The 21,187-nt window shown below is 41.9% G+C and overlaps 1 protein-coding gene across 3 annotated transcripts in view; it reads right to left on the bottom strand.

The window, feature by feature from the left end:
- Positions 1 to 21,187, bottom strand: part of iqgap2 (IQ motif containing GTPase activating protein 2) — a 385,400-nt gene that overhangs the window by 203,482 nt on the left and 160,731 nt on the right. For 2 of the 3 annotated variants that reach the window (XM_085990677.1, XM_085990687.1), the window contains one exon: positions 14,510 to 14,587. In XM_085990677.1, coding sequence (XP_085846803.1) covers positions 14,510 to 14,587 — 78 coding nt within the window. Of the gene's footprint in view, positions 1 to 14,509; positions 14,588 to 14,778; positions 15,521 to 21,187 lie in introns of those variants that run through there. The other variant, XM_085990695.1, reaches the window with a different exon arrangement.

Here is a 21,187-nt window from a genome sequence, read left to right as displayed (position 1 = left end):
TTTAGATTTAGTACTTTTCCCATCTACACTCCCAAAGGCACAAATTCATACTGGAGTACAGCTCCATAGGTGTTATCAATCCTCTGGCACCTTTCCCACTTGATCATTCTTCATAGATGACTCAGACATTGAGTGCTGACACACTATTTGAGCATGAGGGGCTTATTGCCTGCGATAGGCCCTCGCATAAATTGAACTGTGACAAGCGGACCAAGCGTAGGGCTTCTTCAGCACCTGCTGCGGTCTAAGCAGCGGCCACTGACAAAAATTTTCACGAGTTTTTTTGCGGAGCCAGGAGGAGGAGCGCTCCCCCATTGCAGCGCGGTCCCATCCCGGGACTCTCTGGAGGATCGCTGCTGGCGAGGGAAGTGGCCCGACATTCATCTTTTAAAATGGCTGAGCTGCCTGTGGAGGCGCGATAGGCACCGGCAGCTCACCCAAATAATAAGTGAGGCCCAGGGCACCCAAAAACAGCCAATAACCAACTTTTAACCCCATAATCAGTTTAAAATTGAACCAAATATGTTAAAAAGAGAGATAATCATAAAGTTAAATAGAACTGATGAGAACCAGAGCTTTGCTGCAGCCCAGAGGAGAAGCAACCTTGTGCCTGCTGTCCCTCCCTCACTGAACAAGATCTTGGTCCTCAACACTCCTCCCGAGAGCAAAGGTTTGTCCCCCACCACGGAATGAAATCTTGACCCCAGCCCCCGCCACTTACATCTTCGTAATGAGAAAGGCTTCATCATTTGAACCCTCCTCAACTGAGCAGTATTTCATCCTCCCAACCCAACCCTGGTCCAACCCAAGAACTGGCTGCTAATCGTTCTGCTCCCCAAATTCCATCCCCACACCCCACCCGCTTTCCCGAACCCACTTCGATCCCCCTTTTACAGTAACACCCTTATGAATGCATTCCCCGTCCATCTAGTTGTATTTCTCCTCCCCCACTCGATGCCCTTTTCTCTCTCTCACCTTGTCTTCTCCCTCCCCACACTGGTTCCATTATGCCCACAATATAATACTGCTTGACCTGAAAAATTCAAATTGGTCTTAAATGAATATGCGCAATGCCATTGGGAGACTGAAAATATTTCCAAACATCAAAAGTAGGGGGTTTGGCAAATACCAATGGATTGTAAAAGGTTACAGGAGGACCCAGACAGTTAGCTGAATGATAGACAGTGGGCAGATTCAATTTAATGTGGACATGTGCGAGATAATGCATTTTTTGAAAAGAACGTAATTAACTTTCTTTGTAAATAAGCTGTATGCCAAGAAATACATTATCGAGGGTCACTATAAAAGATCACTGAATTCACAAATATCACTCTGACATCCATCAGTAGGGGAAACGGGCAGTTTAAAAAGCACAGGTGGGTAAACGTCTGTGGTGCAATACAGAAATCAGAGAGACCAGGGGGATTCCGGCTTTGATCCCTGTGGTCTGTGTGGAGTTAGCCAATTGCAAATAGGGTAGTGGTGCAGACTTCTACTGGATTAAAAAGTCAAAAACCTGCAAATTCTAGAAATCTGAAATGAAATCAGATGTGTTGCATATTTCTAGTACTTTGTCAACATCGGAGAAGATGTTAATGTTGCTGTGCAGACTCCAAAATAAGTTGGCCTCAACATCCTTTGGAGAAAATTAAACAGATGAATAAAATTATTTGTTACCAAGATAACATAAAAAGGACCGGTCAGCTCTGGGCCCTTGGTCAGTTCAAGCCAAGAGATGCTGGATAAGCTAAGAGTCTATTTTTTCTGAACACAAGTTGAAGTAGAGCTTAGCTAGCATGGATCCAAAACTGGGATGTACAATTCTACAAGACAAGCCCTTTTTAGGAAATCTCACTTAGAAAGACCGTAAGAATAACTGCAAGGGAAAAATAAAAAGATCATGTTTGAGCAGTAGGAAGCATTCCCCTGAACGTGGAGATTAAGTCATATTGCTGGGGCAGTAGAAATTAATTTGTACTGCATTGAATTAGAAATAACTAATGTGCACATTGGTTGCAAAGAGAGAAAAAACTGCTCCAACCCTCAATGGGAGACAAAGGAAGCAATCACACAGCATTGGCAGATTAACCACCGACTGTTTTCAGCACCATTTTAAAGGATGTAGACATACTGTAAACAGTCATTTTTAGCGGTAGAGGAAAAAGAATGAATTGGAGTTTTTTTTTAAATTCCTGGTACATCTGTTTAGAAGAACACATAGTTTGGAGTATTCATTCAAAACAAAGTCGACAGGATGTCATCTCATCCACATGACAGGAAAAGTTGGCATAATTGTGATGGAAGCACAACTCTCTGCCATCAATGTGATGTAATTTCAGGGTATTTTAATGAGCTGTTCCTGTTAAGTCTGTGGGTTGTATTATAAATAATCACAGACTCCACTGTTAACAAAATAAAACACGTCTTTACTATTCAGAGGCTCGGGCGATTCTGCCCTAGTTAACGTATCACAACCCTTATATACTGGTGTGGTCACTATCGGTATTACAGTATACATGAGCCAATAGATAGTGCCACCCTAAAGTAGTGCTCTTAAAGGCGAACGGTTACATTCTATAGTTCCCTTAAAGGTAAACGGTTACATACACAACACTCCTCCCTTCCTAGCTTATTACTTACAGAATCCCGTTAAACATACAATCTTCAACTTTATATAAACAGTTTGCAGATATACTCTCGATGGAGTCAACGTCATATAACAATTTACAGATATACTCTCAATGGAGTCAACGTCATATAACAGTTTACAAACATACTCTCAGTGGAATCAGTTTACAGGTTCAGTCTCTGTGGGAACAGTTCATAAATTCAGTCTCTGGTATTAATTCGTTCCAGACAGCATCCTCCATAGCTTTTTTTTTTTTTTTTTTTAAAAACAGCTTGTACTTTCGTCCTGTTGAACCAGCAGTGCGGACTTATACAACCCACTGGCTGTCTTGATAATGTCCCTGGATTTTTTTTTTACAAATTTAGCACCTTTCGTAGTGTTCGGACTGAGGTAGTAGAAGTAATAATATTTTAAACAGTTATTATTTTCTGCTGCTTCTTTTTCTTTTCTGCCTTTTTGAAACTCTCCGAGCTCTTTTCCCGGCTGCCATCTGTAGCGCCACCAACTCTCTATGTTCCTTAGACCTTAAGTGCTTCCTCAGGATTTCAGCACTTTGGGAGTTCCCATCACAATTTGGGCAGACCACATCCTCATAACATTCGGTGTCACTCAACAGGTCAAAACCCTTCTTCAAGCAATCATATTCATCCTGCTCTTCCTCAGATGTCTGCCCTTCCTTCCCTCCTGGCCTCATTTGTGCGTTCAATCCTTTCCCTTCCTTCAGGGATTTCGTTATCAGGCTATTTAATCCTTCTACTGAAGTAGCTGTTTCCCCATTCTCCTGTTCCCCTGGACGTAATTCAGCGTACTCCTCCATTTCATCCATCATTTTCTCCAATGCTTTCATCTTCTCTTCCTCTTGTACTTTGGCTTCCAGTGCTTGGAGAAGTTGCGCCTCGATGCTCTCTAGCTCATGTTCAGGGCCCATTCCCAGTTGAAACTGTTCTTCAAGTCGGTCAACCTCGGTAATTGCCGCCTCATATTTGTCTTGGGCTTCCTTCCATATTTTTATGAGTTCTGCCATGTCTTTCACCTCTACATCCTCATCTATGTATGGAACTTCTACCGATGAGTCTGTCTTGGCCCTGAGCTCCTCAAGAATTTCCTGCAGCCTTTGGACTTCTTGCTCATGTTCAACCTTTAGTTGCTCATATACTTCCAACGAAACTAGCTTTTCGGAGGTTGCTGAGTTAACCCCCTCCAGAATTGTAGTCTGGGCCTGTTCATACTGTTTTTTCAACTTCTCGCACTCTGCTTGTAAGGAGTCGTAGAGAAGAACTGGAATAAAATCCTGGCTTCCTGAAGATTCCTCTTCATTTGTTTCTTTCGCAATTTCCTGTTGGAGTTCAGCCAAGGCTGCTATGCTATCTGCCTCTCGAAGTCTCACTGCCATCAACTCTTCTTTATTCTTGCAGTCCATCTCAGCCATTTCCCGTTTACTTTCATTTAACTGAGTGAGTAGTCCCTTATTTTGGGCTGAGAGATATTGCACCTTCTCATGTAGACCCTTGCACTCCTTCTCTGCTTGACATAGCTGATTACCGCTGATTTGGTTCTGCGTTTCAAGTTCCAACATCCTTTGCTTAGCTTCTTTCAGTTTCGCCCCTATAAGCTCCTCTTGCAACATGGCCACATTATTCTCATCAGGTAAAGAAGCGTTTCTCTTTTCCATGTCCAAGATTTGTTTCTGCATCTCAAGAGCACCCTGTGATTCAACTTCTCTTAACTTTGCCTGCACTAGCTCCGTCTCTAATTGCAGAACAAAATCCTCAGTGCAGCGTGATTTGCCCTTCTGCTGTATCTCTAGATCATGCAAATATTCTAACCCCTGAACATCATCAGGGAGATGTGATCGGTAATTGGTCACGATGGCTCTATGGTCGCTCTCTGCTTGAGCCAGTAGGTTCTGTTGTCTTTCCAGACTCTCCCATTCGGTGTCATAGAACTTTTTCATTGTTTTCATCTCTTGTACGAGGCGGTAACTTAATTGTTCTAATTGTTGTTGTACTTTGAAATAGCGTTGAGTTCGAGCCCGGTGTTCCTCCGTAATGCATATGTCTGTAGCTTGAACAGACTCAGAATTCTCTGTCTTTATGCACGCCATCGATTTTCCAACCTTAGTCTGTGAGTTAATGTTAACCTTGTTTTTCATACATAAGCTGGACTTATCGTCTTCCGGCTCAGAGTCTGAGCTGCTTGTCTGCACCGAGTCCTCACTCGTCATTGCTTGTCGGTAGTGCCATTCCATGTCTATTTTCTTGATCCACTCCCGTCCTAGAAGTGGTGGTCCTCCCTCAGGTAGTACGTACAAATCCATTCTTGGGTGTACTTTACCCCTATCTCTCACCTTGACTCTTATTTTCCCCATGGGGTATACGCGATGCCCCGTGTATGTCTGTAATACGAACTTGGTATTTCTTAAGGGTATGTGAGAGAATAGTCGGTGGTAGTCCTTTTGGTTGATGACTGATACAGCTGATCCCGTGTCCAGCTCCATTCGTACTTGGACTCCAGCTATTTTTAGTGTGACCCAGATCGTCTGTAGATCAGTTACTTTACCCACATTGTGGATTCTCAGACTATCCAACTCCTGGCTGTTTGGGTCTGAGTCTGAATTTTGTTCGTCTGAACTCTTTTCAGCCACCTGATGCACCTTGTTGTACTTTTCTTGTGGTGGTGGCTTCCTTTGTTTGTTGGTCTTCTTTCTGGACCTGCATACCTTCGCGATGTGACCCAGTTTGCCACATTTCCTGCACTCTTGATTCTTAAACCCGCACTGATTCTGGTCGTGCGTTGTCTTTCCACAACGGTAGCATTTGGAAATGCTTGCAGTCATTTGGTCCACCCCGAGTGCCGCCGCCTTTAGCTGCATTTCCGCCGTTCCTTTCACTGCGGCTTCGTGCGATGAAGCTATGAGGACAGCCCTGTCCAGTGTGAGGTCGTTTTCCTCCAGGAGTCGCTTCTGCGTTCCTTCTTTGGCCAAGCCGCATACGAACTTGTCCCGCAGCGCCTCTGTCAAATTCCCTCCAAACTGGCAGTATTTCGCTAGCTTACGCAGTTCGACTAAGTATTCCGCATTGCTTTCATCGTGCCTCTGGGTTCTGGCGTAAAATTTAAATCGTTCAGCCAGCATCAACGGTGTGGGGTTCAAGTGATCCTTCAGCACTGCTACGATCTCTTCGAAGGTCTGGTCCACTGGTTTAACTGGTGCTATTAGATGTTTCAAAAGCCCGTATGTTTTTGCTCCCATCGAATTTAACAAAGTTATTGCCTTGTCGTCATCCTCAATGTCGTTGGCTACGCAATATATTTCTATGCGTTCCACATACGTGGCCCAGTCTTCTATTTCAGCATTAAAGTCATTAATATTTCCTCGCTTAGGCATCTTCTTCTCTTTTCGAGTACAGTACAAGTATTACTTTACTTATTATTAATTTTCTTCTCTCTTCTTGAGAACACCACAAGTATTGCTGTACTTATACTTATTTTCCCTCTCTTCTTGAGAACACACCAGCCTTTCTGAAAAATCTTATTACTTTCCTGAAATTCTTAATAATTTCCAAGATGGCGGTTTCCCGCTTCTTCCTTCTTCAGCGGTTTCCCCGCGAAAAATGGCGGCTTTCCCGCGCTTCTCGCTCTCCCCGCCCACTTCGATGGCGGTTTTCCCCGCGCTTCTCGGCGCTCTCCGCCCACTTCAATGGCGGTTATCACCCGTTCCCCGACGCTGACTTTCAGCCCGAGTGCGGCTCTTATCAGCGGATGCGATCGATGGCCCGGCTGCGCCTCGCACTTGAAAGCGGGCCCCGGCCTCTGGCTCACCCGCTCGCGCGGATCTTGCTCGCTCCCTCCCGGGCTCTGGCTTACCCGCTCGCGCGTTTCACCGCGGCTCTTATCAGGGATTGCGATCGCCCTTATCTACCGATCGGTGGCACTGTCTTTGCAGCCAACGCTGCGGCTTACCCACGAGGTTATGGAGGCTTCAGGGTCCTAATGCCTGTCGCTTCCAGCCTGTCGGTTCCAGACTGGTGAGGATTGAAACCTCTCTTCAACGTCCTGTCTTCGGACGAAGCCGCCGTGGAACAACTGCCGCAGGGTTCGAATCCTGACTCGTCGCCAATGTTAAGTCTGTGGGTTGTATTATAAATAATCACAGACTCCACTGTTAACAAAATAAAACACGTCTTTACTATTCAGAGGCTCGGGCGATTCTGCCCTAGTTAACGTATCACAACCCTTATATACTGGTGTGGTCACTATTGGTATTACAGTATACATGAGCCAATAGATAGTGCCACCCTAAAGTAGTGCTCTTAAAGGCGAACGGTTACATTCTATAGTTCCCTTAAAGGTAAACGGTTACATACACAACAGTTCCCTTTTACAATGGTCTCGCTGTACTTCCTGTAACCATACCTTGTGTCCACCATGGGCCAGCAGCTGCAGTCTGGTGGTTCATAGTTCCTGCAGTGACCTCACACCCACTAGGACTCTGGTAATCCTAGATTGTTAATGCTCATGCACTTCATTTCTCTCCAAGCCACTCTGGAATATGATCTGATCAACATACCACGCTCAAGCTGGGTTCAAATTCACTAACCAGATTTATTTAGAGAAATTAAAAAATACAGAACAACCCAAGCTCATGTGCAATGACAACAGAAACTATCAGGTCTTTTAAATCTACAAACTGCTCTACTAGCAATAAATGGAGAGAATCTCATTACAAATAGAGTGCAACACTCTAGCGCTCTCGCTTTCAATTCTCTGGTCCTCACACTTTCATGGTTCTGCTTGTCTCACAGGCCTCGAGCTGAAATGATCAGTTAGACTATGAGCTGCCTAGAATGCATATTAATGGTTTATTGCTTGCTTTGACAGTCTCAGTTCCTGATTGAATGACCCACTAAGTGTTGTTCATATCATCCAAACAAGGCCTTCCTGGTTTAATTAATGCTGTATGGAAGCTGAAAACAAAAGCCACCTTCTGAAAACCAGACACGTCAGAGATGGGCAACCATCTTAGTCCTCCCCCTGCCTCAGCTGTAAATTTATACAGAGCGCAAATTATATTTAAACACAAAGTTAGTTCTACCTCTTTCTACCTGTATACAGTGACAATACCAGGTCACAATGATATTATATACTAACGCATTGCTGAATAATGTGCTATTAAGTAGGATAGAACGGTTATGGAACTACACCGTGAAGCAAACAAAATCCATAGACCCAAACAGTTAAGCTTATACAGTGGAACTCCATTTTATTCCAACTGGAAATTGGATCAACTGCCCATCATTGAAAGATAACCAGTTAAAAGGTGACACAAATTTGATAGTAGTGCTTTACCAAAATTAACCACTATGTTTAATAATTTAATTCAGCAGAATTGGAAAATACTACCCCAACAAGCAGTCGATGGACAGGGCTGAAGAACTTAAGATGAATGATGTTATCAAGTATGCTATCTATGCAGCTTGTCAAGTTCATCCTGGGTATACTGCATTTGTATTAAGCCAACATAGATATAGAAGAATAGAAAGCAATGCAGAAGTGCAAGCAAGGATGTAGCGATATAGCTGCATAAGCACAAATTTGAATGCAATGAAACCACTTGACTTCACAATTTTGTGTTGTGTTGACAATCATAACAATAAATGTTGAGATATGATTCACTCCAAACAATATTAACTGAAGAGAAAACAAAAGGTTTAATTAATAAAGTGCTGGAGGTTTGATTGAAACAGTCTGCTCAAATGTCACAATGAAAAGCTCCCACCAGTTTCAACTGAAGTATGATTTTTTATAACTTGTCAATAATTATTGTTGCGTCATTCCTTGGTTGTCATTCAAATGATCAGAAATCCCATGTAGCTGATTATGGGGATGTGGGGGCTAAAGGCATGCTTGTGGTGTTTAGATCTTAACTTAGCTGGTCTCTTTTTTGGCCACGGCTCAAGTACTGACTGTGGAGAAGTGGCCCAAAGAGACTAATCCAGATAAATATATCGGCTTATAAACTAGATAGCAGTGGCTAGTAAACCTCAAGCTTCAGGTCAGTGACTGACTTTCACGCTTTAAAAAATAAGATTGTTTCGCATCTAAAGGAAAGCATGATGCTTGGAGCATAATGTATACACATATAGAAAAATAGGAGCAGGAGTAGGCCATTCAGCCCTTCGAGCCTGCTCTGCCATTCAATATGATCATGGCTGATCCTCTATCTCAATACCATATTCCCGCTCTCTCCCCGTACCCCTTGATGCCTTTTGTGACTAGAAATCTATCTATCTCCTTTTTAAATATATTCAGTGACTTGGCCTCCACAGCCTTCTGTGGTAGAGAATTCCACAGGTTCACCACCCTCAGAAGAAATTTCTCCTCATCTCAGTCCTAAATGTCCTACCCCATATCCTGAGACTGTGACCCCTTGTTCTTGACCCCCCCAGCCAGGGGAAACATCCTCCCTGCATCCAGTCTGTCTAGCCCTGTCAGAATTTTATACGTTTCAATGAGATCCCCTCTCATTCTTCTAAACTCTAGTGAATACAGGCCTAGTTGACCCAATCTCTCCTCATACGACAGTCCTGCCATTCCAGAAATCAGTCTGGTGAAACTTTGCTGCACTCCCTCTATGGCAAGTACATCCTTTCTTAGGTAAGGAGACCAAAACTGCACACAGTACCCCAGGTGTGGTCTCACCAAGGCCCTGTATAACTATACTAATAAGACATCCTTGCTCCTGTACTCAAATCCTCTTGCAATGAAGGCCAACATACCATTTGCCTGCTGCACCTGCATGTTTGCTTTCAGTGATTGGTGTACAAGGACACCCAGGTCCCTTTGTACATCAACATTTCCCAATCTATCACAATTTAAATAATACTCTGCCTTTCTGTTTTTCCTACCGAAGGAGATAACTTCACATTTATCCACGTTATACTGTATCTGCCATGTATTTGCCCACTCAACCGGTCTAAATCACCTTGAAGCCTCTTTGCATCCTCCTCACAACTCACAATCGCATCTAGTTTCGTGTTGTCAGCAAACTTGGAAATATTACATTTGGTTCCCTCATCCAAATCATCATTGATATATATAGTGAATAGCTGGGGCCCAAGCACTGATCCCTGCGGTACCCCACTAGTCACCGCCTGCCACCCCGAAAAAGACCCATTTATTCCTACTTTCTGTTTCCTGTCTGTTAACCAATTTTCAATCCATGCCAATATATTACCCCCAATCCCATGTGCTTTAATTTTGCACATGAACCTCTTGTGGGACTTTATCAAAAGGCCTTCTGAAAATCCAAATACACCACATCCACTGATTCTCCCTTATCTATTCTACCAGTTACATCCTCAAAACTCCAGCAGGTTTGTCAAACACGATTTCCCTTTCATAAATCCATATTGACTTTGTCTAATTCCGTTGATATTTTCTAAGTATCCTGTTATCACATCCTTTATAATAGGCTAGCATTTTCCCTGCTACTGATGTTAGGCTAACCAGTCTGTAGTTCCCTATTTTCACTCTCCCTCCTTTTTAAATAGTGGGGTTACATTTGTCACCCTCCAATCTGCAGGAACTGTTTCATAATCTATAGAATTTTGGAAGATGACAACCAATGCATCCACTATTTCCATGGCTACCTCTTTTAGTACTCTGGGATGCAGATTATCAGGCCCTGGGGGATTTATTGGCTTTCAGTCCCATTAATTTCTCCAGCACTTTTTTTTTTACTAATATTAATTTCCTTTAATTCCTCCTTCTCACTTGGTTCCCTAGCATTTCTGGGAAGTTATTTGTGTCCTCTTCTGTGAAAACAGAACCAAAGTATTTGTTTAATTGCTCGGCCATTTCCTTGTTCCCCATTATAAATTCTCCCGTTTCTGACTGTAAGGGACCTACATTTGTCCTCACCAATCTTTTTCTTTTTACATACGAGATGCAATATATATTAACACACACACATAGGCATGTTAAGCATTGACCAACAAAATAGGTCAAAAATATATTTATTATTATTCAGTGCGTCTCCTCCAGATATATTTATAGTAGAATTTTCAACAATTACAATGGAAATTTCAAACCTTCTAGGCAAATAAAAATTACCTTCTTGAACTTCCAGTGTCAACGTAATGATATTATATGTGCTGTAGTAGCACCCTAGCAAAACAGGACAAAAGCAAGTTCCTGAGAAGACTCTCAGTCCGAGATTTATATGGCATGTATGCTCATCTTTTCAAAATTTCTCAGCAATGATGAGGCGGCCAGTATTATATCGGTCATTCGATCCTCACTTGTCTACAAAGGGACACTTTAGTACGTAAACTTCTAAAAGCTGGCACTTCTAAGGAATGCACCATGTACTACAAAAGAACTTGTGAAACGAGAACTTTTCTTTCTTTTAATTAAAAGAGAAGAATGCTCCCCTGTGTCAGGATTCAACAAGTATACTGCAATGCCACAGAGTGGGCATTTTTAGCAGTGATAACGGGAAGATCTTCCTCTCCAAAAGAATAAATCAAATGCTGTAATTTGCAATTCCACCCTATCCACAATAATGCTTCAGTATAACACAATGCCCTGAATAAAGGTCATTATTAGACTTAAAGGGGAATACTATTTTTTGTTGGGTTGGGGGGGGGGGGGGGGCGCAAGGAAGGAGGAGAGAAGGGAATCAAGTACTTTTCAATCTAAAGTATTCTCCTACAAAAGCTAGCACTATTTTTTTTTTTTTAATTTCTGTTGGACCCAAAGATCCATATCCATGACCAGGAATGATGTTCTTGCTGAACACAATGCCACCACCAGTGTCTGCAGATCTACTCTTTTCTTCTGACTAGGAGCCTTGACACACTGGGTCATCATCAGTTTTCCCTGCAACTGTTAATTTCTCAAGACAGGAGAAATAGTTTGACCAGGCTTTATATTGTGGGGCTGGGGGTGGTGGTGTGCATCCTTAGACTTCTCATACAGCACCGTTTCCTCCTTTAATGACTGCCAAAACTTTAAAGAAATACAATAAATATTTTTGAAATTCAAGATTTGTTAAATCTATTAAAGGATTTTTATATACTAGTCAGTTGTACCAGACAACTCTCAATTTTCACAAAGTGTATTTGACTAAGAAATAAGTTGATAGGAGAGGGGTAGATTTTTTGAAGGCAAGAGTTTAAGAGGAGAAGTGGAACACTTTCCCGGTTACATTACTGTTGATGCAACGCAACTATATACCACTTGATAAGAAGTGCAGTAGAGAAAAAAGGAAACTAATGCGGACAATAACTAGTGGAGGGGGCAAGAACAGAAAAAAGTTTTCCTTAAGTAAAAAGCCACACAAGGACCAAAGGGACAGTGAGGAGTACAAGAATAAGGTTAGAAAGGCTAAGAAACTAGTCGGTAGAGCCAATGCAGACACGATCAGGATTACTGGTAATATAAAAAGGTAAAGTAATAAGATTCTAAGAAAAATAGATGTAACTGACAAATAGGTAATGGACAGGCCATTGGACATTAAAGGAAGTCAAGCTCCTGGACCCAGATGGATTGCATGTGGAATAATTAAAGAAGTAACTAATGAAATTGAATGGCCCAGAAATTCGGGTTGGGGGCTTCCCGCGGGTGCAAGCCCCTGACCTGCACTTTCCTTGCGCGCCGGCAGTTGAGCTGTAGGCCCCAATGGAATTCCGCTCCGGGGCCTGGCCCAGCTGCCGGCGCGCTGTGCTTGCATGTCCCAGGGGCGTAGTTAGTGCGATGCGTCCCCTGGGATCACGTGAGCCATGGGCAGCCAATCGGAGGAGGGAAAAGCCCATTCATAAGATTGACAGGAAGACCTGTCAAAACTTATAAATACTACGGGCCCCAAAATAGCAGTAAACCTTCAAATAAATTTTTAAAAAACACACTTTTTAAATAAACTATAAATTACATTAAATAACTATTTTAAACAATAATTTAAATTTCTGAAAAAAATAATTTTATATTCTAACGGGGCTAAAAATAAACTTACCTTGCTTTAAAGTATTTAAAAATAATAAACCTGTGGAAAAAATGTTTTAATTTTAATTAATTGACCACTTACCTTGTAAAAAGCAGGCCTTACGCCTGCTTTTAAAATGTATAAATCCTACAGGCTTAACGTCGCGTGAAAACCTGCAAAAAAAAACCTAAGTTCAAAGCGCACACGCAGCCTCCCCTGCGCGCGCGCGTTCGACTTCTGAACCCCTTCGTTCAGAGGATCGGAAGTGCCGGTTTCCCGCGCATGCGCACTGCATGCAGGAAACCGACACTTCCATTCGGCCTACGGGCGAGTACCCCGTGCGTGCTCACCCGTGGAGACCCGAATTTCTGGGCCATTATGTTTTTGTGGGTATGGCTATGGGGGAGGGGGGGGGGGGGGGTTAGGATGAATCTAGTAATGATGCGCCGGTTATCAAGTATGAGCCGGCTTGTTGGACCAGCTGGTCATTTCCCTATGTTCGCATATATCTTTGGGGAATCCTGGGAAATTGGGACTGCGCCTAATGAGTGGAGGAAATGTCTAAAAAGAGACACTGCAAGGAACTATTGGTTGGTCAGCTTGACTTCCATTGTAGGGAAAGCACTGGAGGGCATTCTGAAGGGACAAGCAATGAATTACCTGGAGAAATGCAGAACTAGAAATGGCTTACAGGTACAGATCATGCTCTATGAATCTCAGGGGTGGGGAGTAGACAGATAGATAGAAAAGCTAAGCATCTGAGCATTCATGCATGGGGAGGAGAGCATGGGTCCAGGCATTTAATTTCATTTTATTAAGGAAACATGTAGATTTAATTTTGCACTATATCACCGTAGTGTGCCTTTCCTTCATGCTATGGGACTGCAGCTTTTCTCAGGGTCTGAGGCCAAGGGGAGGATGGGTGGAGTGGCAGGATGTGTTATGAGTGACTGGTCCCACCAGGAAGGTGTGAACATGAGAAGGCCCATGGCTTGGAGGATTAAGAGCGGTCCGGATAGTTACATTTATTTCACAATGGCAGATTCAAAGAATGATCAAGAAAAAAAATCAGATAGGAGTTTTAAATTAAAAGGAGGGTGAAACACTCCATAAAAGAGCAGAAAATTATTAAAATAAAACGGTAAATAAAGGTAGACACAAAACTTGAAACAAAAACATATGTGCAGAAAACTGCAATACCAGCAGACTTCATTTCTTCCCGAGAGGCTCGATGAAGCTGGTCATAGACTGGGAACAAAGCCACCAGCAGCCAGATAGTTTCATTCGTGTGTGACAACTTTACATAGACGGTTTCCATTGTAAATGTGGAATTTATAATGGAAAAAGTTGGCAACATAGGAAAAGAAGTAGGCCATTCAACCCCTCGAGCCAGTTCCGCCATTCAAATTAGATCATGGATGATCTGCATCTTAACTCCATTTGCCCAACTTGGTTCCGTATCCCTTAATAGCCTTACCCAACAAAAATGTATCTATCTCAGTTTTTTAATTTTTACTTGATCTAGCCTCAACAGTATTTTTTTTTTGGGGGGGGGGGGGGGGGGGGGAGGGAGGGAAGAGAAGGAGAGAATTCCAGATTTCCACTACTCTTTGAAGAAGTGCTTCTTGACATCATCCCTGAACAGCCTAGCTCTAATTTTAAGGTTATACCTGCTGGTTCTGTTCTCCCCCACCAGAGGAAATAGTTTCTCCCCGTCTACCCGATCAAATTATTTTAATCATCTTAAACACCTCAATTAGATCAACCCTTAAATCTTCTATACTTAATAAAAGTGTGCCAAAAACATAACAGGAAATTAAGTGGCACAGACAGGAATTGCATGCAGGTGGAAGAATTTATCTAGTATAGGTATAGTGCTTACACTAAAACATGCTTACCTTGGGTAACCCAACCGACTCCATTGCCCTGAGCCACTGCACTGTATTGTCTGTGTGTCGAAAATGTAATCCAGAACGCTTGGTACAAGGGGGGAAAAAAATCAAATTAATAATTTTATTAATGTTGCAACCTTTTGTTCACCTGTAATAAATATATACAATTAGTATTTAAACTTTAAATATTTTTCAGTAACTCTGCATACTTAACAATATTTACAAATGTGCATCTAGATTTAAATCCAGTATGCTGCACAGACTTGGGTTGTTACCATGAGCCAGCCTTCGGATGGAACACTCAGATTGCAGTAAAGTTCCCGTTTTGGTTTATTTCAGCTAATGAATTTGTCACGTAATCCTCATCATCTTCGAACATTATCAGAACAACATTACATTAGAACAGGAGTTGGGTTTTAGTTGCCAAAAAATACATTAAACAGCAAAAGAATAAGTAAACGAGAACAGAACAGAAAGATATAGCTGTGTATCAGAAAACAAACAGTTTGCAACTGCTGGGCTAAACCATGATACAAGTAATATTCTTGTATAGTGGTGCTTCTTTTTCCTCACCAGCTACATAGCTACCTGGCTTGACTTATTCCTGTTCAAAAGCTTGAAAGGGATTTACTGATTTGAAGAAGAGGTTGGTAAATACCTTCAAAAAAAATAACCAGGACTAAGCAGCTTTAAATAAGTCAAATTCAAAAGAAGCTGCTAAAGACCTGTGCATCTGAGCTTGCTGGTTTACAAAAGAAGTGCGCTGAAATGTGTGAACGCAGAGTTGTTAATACATCACTCATGTAGCTCCTTTGGCATTGCTCAAAGTGAGTCCAAGGACTTGCTGGTTTGTAACAACACAGGGTGATATGCCATGTAACAGACAATACATTAACCAAAACTACTGATTTGACTACTGGATAAGTTAAATTGCAATTTTAATACATTATATTCTGGGATGTGTGTGTGCATACTTTCAGGATAGAATTCAGTGATTGTATCCATTTTTCCTGTGAATCAGTGGACTTGATTATGTTTTGTTACATGTGCATTCAATTGCCTTTTTCAAGCAGGATACACAGCAAGATATTGGCAACATTACCCTAAGGTTGGAGGTATTATTGGGAAATGGGAAGAGTTGAGCGGTTTCAGCAGCGAGTGGGACCTTGGACCCTAGTTAGGTTGGGATGGCAGTGGGGGAGCAGGGAGTATTTAATATTCTTTAATTTAAGAGGAAGTAAAGGGAGTAAATTAAGGGAAGGACATGGGAGGGCAGCTCGGCAGCGTGGAGTGCTCCTCCTGTGCTATGGGAGGTCAGGGACACTTTTGGTGTCCAGGGCGAACACGTGTGCAGGAAGTGTCTCCAGCTGCAGCTACTCAAAATCAGCATTTCAGATCTGGAGCTGCAGCTGGAGTCACTGTGGAGCATCCGCGAGGCTGAGATTTACGTGGATAGCACGTTTAACGAGATGGTCACACCACAGGTAAAGAGTGTACAGGCAGAAAGGAAATGGGTGACTGCCAGACAGAGTAAAAGAACTAGGAAGGTAGTGCAGGAGTCCCCTGGGTCCATCTCCCTCTCCAACAGATTTTTCATTTTGGATACTGCTGGGGGAGATGGTTTCTCACAGGAATGCAGCAAGAGCCAAGTCCATGGCACTACGAGTGGCTCAGCATGCGAGATGGTTTCCTGGATCAGTATGCAGCGGAACCAACCAGGGAACAGGCTATTCTGGATCTGGTACTGTGTAATGAGAAAGGGCTAATCAATAATCTTGTGGTAAAGGGGCCTTTAGGGACAAGTGACCATAATATGATTGAACTTTACATTAAGTTTGAGAGTGATGTAGTCCAATCTGAAACTAAGGTCTTCAATCTAAACAGAGGAAACTACAAGGGTATGAGGGACAAGTTGGTCATGGTAGATTGGGAGACTACACTAAAAGGTATAAAGGTGGACATACAATGGCTAACATTCAAGGAAATAATGCATAATTTGCAATAAACATATGTTCCTCTAGGGCATAAAAACCCAAAAGGAAAAGCGATCCAACAATGGCTAACAAAAGAAATTAAAGCTAGTATTAAGTCAAAGAAGGAAGCTTATAAAGTTGCCAGAAAAAGCAGTCAGCCCGACAATTGGGATCTTTTTAGAAATCAGCAAAGGGGGAACCAAGAAATTGATAAAGAAAGGGAAAATGGAATGAGCATAAACTAGCGAAAAATATAAAAACGGATTGTAAAAGTCTCTATAGGTATGTGAAAAGGAAAAGACTGGCGAAGGTAAATGTAGGTCCTTTACAGTCAGAGATGGGAGAATTTATAATGGGGAAATGGCTGAGAAATTAAATAAATACTTTGTTTCTGTCTTCACGACGACACAAAAAACCTCCCAGAAATAAGAGAAAACCAAGGGTGTGGCGAGAACGAGGAACTTAAAGAAATTAGTAAAAAAACAGTACTAGCAAAATGAATGGGACTAAAAGTCGATAAATCCCAAGGACTGGATGACCTACATCCTAGGGTTTTGAAAGAGGTGGCCATTGGTTGTCATCTTCCAAAATTCTATAGATTCTGGAACGGTTCCTGCAGATTGGAGGATAGCAAATGTAACCCCACTATTTAAGAAAGGAGGGAGAGAGAAAACAGGGAACTACAGACCTGTTAGCCTCACATCAGTAGTTGGGAAAATGCTGGAATCTATTATAAAGGATGCAATAATTGGGCACTTAGAAACTAATAGTAAGATTGGGCAGTGTCAACATGGATTTATGAAAGGGAAATCCTGTTCGACAAACCTATTGGAGTTCTTTGAGGATGTAACTAGTGGATTAGGCAAAGGGGAACCAGTAGATGTAGTGTATCTGGATTTTCAGAAGGCCTTCGATAAGTTCCCACACATGAGGTCGGTGAACAAAATTAAGGCACATGGAATTGGGGGTAATATACTAGCATGGATTGAGAATTGGTTAACAGACAGAAAACAAAGTAGGGATAAACAGGTCTTTTTCAGGATGGCAGGCTGTGACTAATGGGGTACCACAAGGATCGGTGCTTGGGCCCCAGCTATTCACAATCTATATCAATGATTTGGATGAGCGGACTAAATGTAACATTTCCAAATTTGCTAATGACACAAAGCTAGGTGGCAGTGTCAGTTGTGAAGAGAATGTGAAGAGGCTTCAGGGGGATCTCGACAGGCTCAGTGAGTGGGCGAGAACATGGCAGATGGAATATAATGTGGATAAATGTGAAGTTATCCACTTTGGTAGAAAAAACAGAAAGGCAGAGTATTTCCTAAATGGTGAAAGATTGGGGAAGGCAGATGCTCAAAGGGACCTGGGTGTCCTTGTACATGAGTCACTGAAAGTGAATATGCAGGTGCAGCAAGCCATTAGGAAGGCAAATGGTATGCTGGCCTTCATTACAAGAGGATTTGAGTACAGGAGTAACGAAGTCTTACTCCAATTATATAGGGCCTTGTTGAGACCACACCTGGAGTACCGTGTACAATTTTGGTCTCCTTACCCAAGGAAGGATATACATGCCATAGAGGGAGTGCAACAAAGGTTCACGAGATTGATTCCTGGGATGGCGGGACTGTCGTATGAGAAGAGATGGAGTAAACTAGGCCTGTATTCTCTTGAATGCAGAAGAATGAGAGGGGATCTCATTGAAGCATACAAAACTATTACAGGGCTTGAGGGTGGATGCTGGGAGAATGTTTCCCTTGGCTGGGGAGTCTAGAACCAGGGGCCACAGCCTCAGGATAAAGGGTAGGCCATTCAGGACTGAGATGAGAAGAAATTTCTTCACAGAGGGTGGTGAATTTTTGAGCCTCCACAGCCCTCTGGGGTAGAGAATTCCAGTCATTGGGTATATTCAGAACAGAAGTCGATAGATTTCTGACTAGTAAAGGCATCAAGGGATATGGCGGTAGGGCCGGTGAATGGAGTTGAGGCAGAAGTTCAGCCATGATCTCATTGAATGGCGGAGCAGGCTCAAAGGGCCGAATGGCCTACTCCTGCTCCTATTTCGTATGTTCTTAATGATCCTGGGTTTCTGCAGCACTGCAGTTGAGTGTCCTGACTTCTAACAGTATGGGCATCCTGCAGTTTGGGTGTACTGGTGCAGGTGGTCATTGTGTATGGCAGCACTTTTGAAAGAAAACTTGAGGGTTCACAGCTCGGAGATGGGAAGATTGCTAAAAGTCCAGCAAAGGCTGCACTGTGTGCATAAACAAAGACATGGCTGGGTTAAAAACAAACTGCATAGTAAAAACCTAACTATATGTTGTTTTAAATTTTTAAACAACAGTTAAAAAAAAATTCATGCGTTCCACAGTTTCAACGCTTTGATACAACTTATTTTTCCAATTTTCAAGTCCAAAATGCTTGGCTCAGGCAATAAGTTTTGGATCACTGACAGTGGCAAGGAATGGGGAGGTCCTCTGGCTTACATTTATAAAATTCACTGCAAAAGATTGATCACAAATGTAAGTCCTAAAGTACATGATTAATGTTGTTTTCAGATTTTTCCATTAGATCACAAGCTTTGGGGCTTTTTCCCCCACTCGACTGCAAGGGGGCAGAGCTTACAAAATGCTAGCACTCTGATTATTAAGTTCACTCAGGAGAGAGATCGTTAAGTTTGTCTGGAGCAAAGAAAGCAGCTCGGCAGTTTACTGTAGTTGACGGGCAGCATCCAATCAAGGTATGTACAGAAAAAACAGCAAAGCCCAACCCACAAATTCAAATGCATCTTCAAAGTCATTTGGAAATAAACAAACAAATGAAAGATACATGATGGATCAGAAATCTCTCTCATCTTGAATCAGGAGACTGCGTATTTTGTTATGGAAATAGCTACAAGTTTATAACATCTGCCTTAATGTACTGCAGGCTACATTTCTCTCTTTTGAGGGGATGTGCACATCTTGCTTAAACTTAGTTACTTCAAAGAAAGCCATTTTCACCTTGATTTACATGGCTTGCTCAAGCAGTTCCTCAATAGAGGTTGGCTATTCACCTCAGCTATGCTAGTGAGAAAGAACCAGAGCCATTAACTGTGATTGCCTATTCCGACAGGGCTGGCCATTTACTAAACACTCAGCGCTACTTTGCCTCGAAGTGGGTGGGGATTGTTCGGCTAATGTTAGTCAGACAGATTCTGTGCCTTTGAAACTTAGTTTGATTGACTGGTCTGGTCACTGCAATAAATATTTTACTGGATCAGCTATGATTCATTTGAGCAGTAGCTGCCTATTTTCTTTCATTGCAGTTTTTGACTATTAAAATTCTCTCTCAGTTTGGACCTCAAAGCAAAAAAAGAGGGTGTAATTGGACCCCCATATCACGGTAATTTAGCAAATCTCTGCTTTGCCAAACAGTTGACAAAATGGGAGTAGTGGAACATTGTGAAAATCTAATTTCACGTATAATTACAGATATGTATTACGAGAGTTACTGAACTTTAGAGGCTTTATTATTTGGAAACTGGATTAGAGTACTGGTAAGAATTAATGTATGTATGGGAAGTGTTCAATTAAAGAATTTAGCTTAATACAGGGCCCGTATATATCCCTAAAATAAGGAGCAAGAGCACGATTACGAAATAAAACAGCCATGTTCAACAAGAGATGAGCACCAACATAAAGATAAAGGAAAGAACATACAAAAGTGCACAGAATAGTGTAGATCCAGCAGACGGGGGAGAGATAAAGAACAGCAAAGGAAGACAAAAAAGATAGTAAGAGCTGGAAAAGGGGAATACGAAAAGAAACTTGAGGGATATCAGGATTAACAAAATATTATTAGAAGGATAATCAAGGATATTGTGGGGGCCTTTAAAAACAGATGTGGGTAATATTGCAAATGGAAATAAGGAAATGCCAGACTTGTTGAATAATTGCTTTGCGTCAGTCTTCACAGTAGGGGAAGAGGATAATATACCCGAATTTCCAAGGAAACTAATAATGAATCAAGGGCTGGAACTCACTAAATTTAACGTACGTAGGCAAGAAAACGGTGTTCAAAAAAATAATAGCACAAAATCCCCAGGACTTGATAGTTTCCAGCCCAGGTTTTTTTTTTAAAAAAGGAAATGGTGAGGAAATTGCAGATGTTTTAGCTAGAATCTTACAAAGCTCTCTTGATTCAGGAATTGTCCCTTTAGATTGGAAAATTGCAAATGTAACTCCAATATTTAAGAAAGGTGTGAGAGAAACCAGGAAATTATAGATCTGTTAGTTTAACATCTGTTGTGGGGAAGTTATTAGAAACTATAATTAGGGATAGAGTGAGTAAGCACTCAGAGAAATTTGCGCTGATTAGAGAGCCAATAAGGATTTGTAAAGGGTAGGTCATGTCGAACGAACCTAATTGAGTTTTTTGAGGAAGTAACTAAAGTAAACAGGGGTAGGTACATGGATGTAGATTATATGAACTTTCAGAAGGCATTTGATAAGGTTCCGCACAAGAGACTGTTAACTAAAATTAAAGCTCATGGAATTGAAGGCAAATTGTTGACCTGGTTAGGAGATTGATTAGGCAGTAGAAGACAGAAAGTAGGAATAATGGGTATGTACTCGAATTGAAAGGAAGTGTCTAGTGGTGTTCCACAAGCATCTATGCCGAGACCTCAACTATTCACTATATTTATTAATCACTTTATAATGCAAGAGAG

Source organism: Somniosus microcephalus, chromosome 1 (assembly GCF_052327205.1).
Source record: "Somniosus microcephalus isolate GS21.2 chromosome 1, FLI_Smic_1.0, whole genome shotgun sequence".
Lineage (NCBI taxonomy): Eukaryota > Metazoa > Chordata > Chondrichthyes > Squaliformes > Somniosidae > Somniosus > Somniosus microcephalus.
Note: the sequence above shows the minus strand (reverse complement) of the source record. Positions and strands in the feature narration are given on the sequence as shown.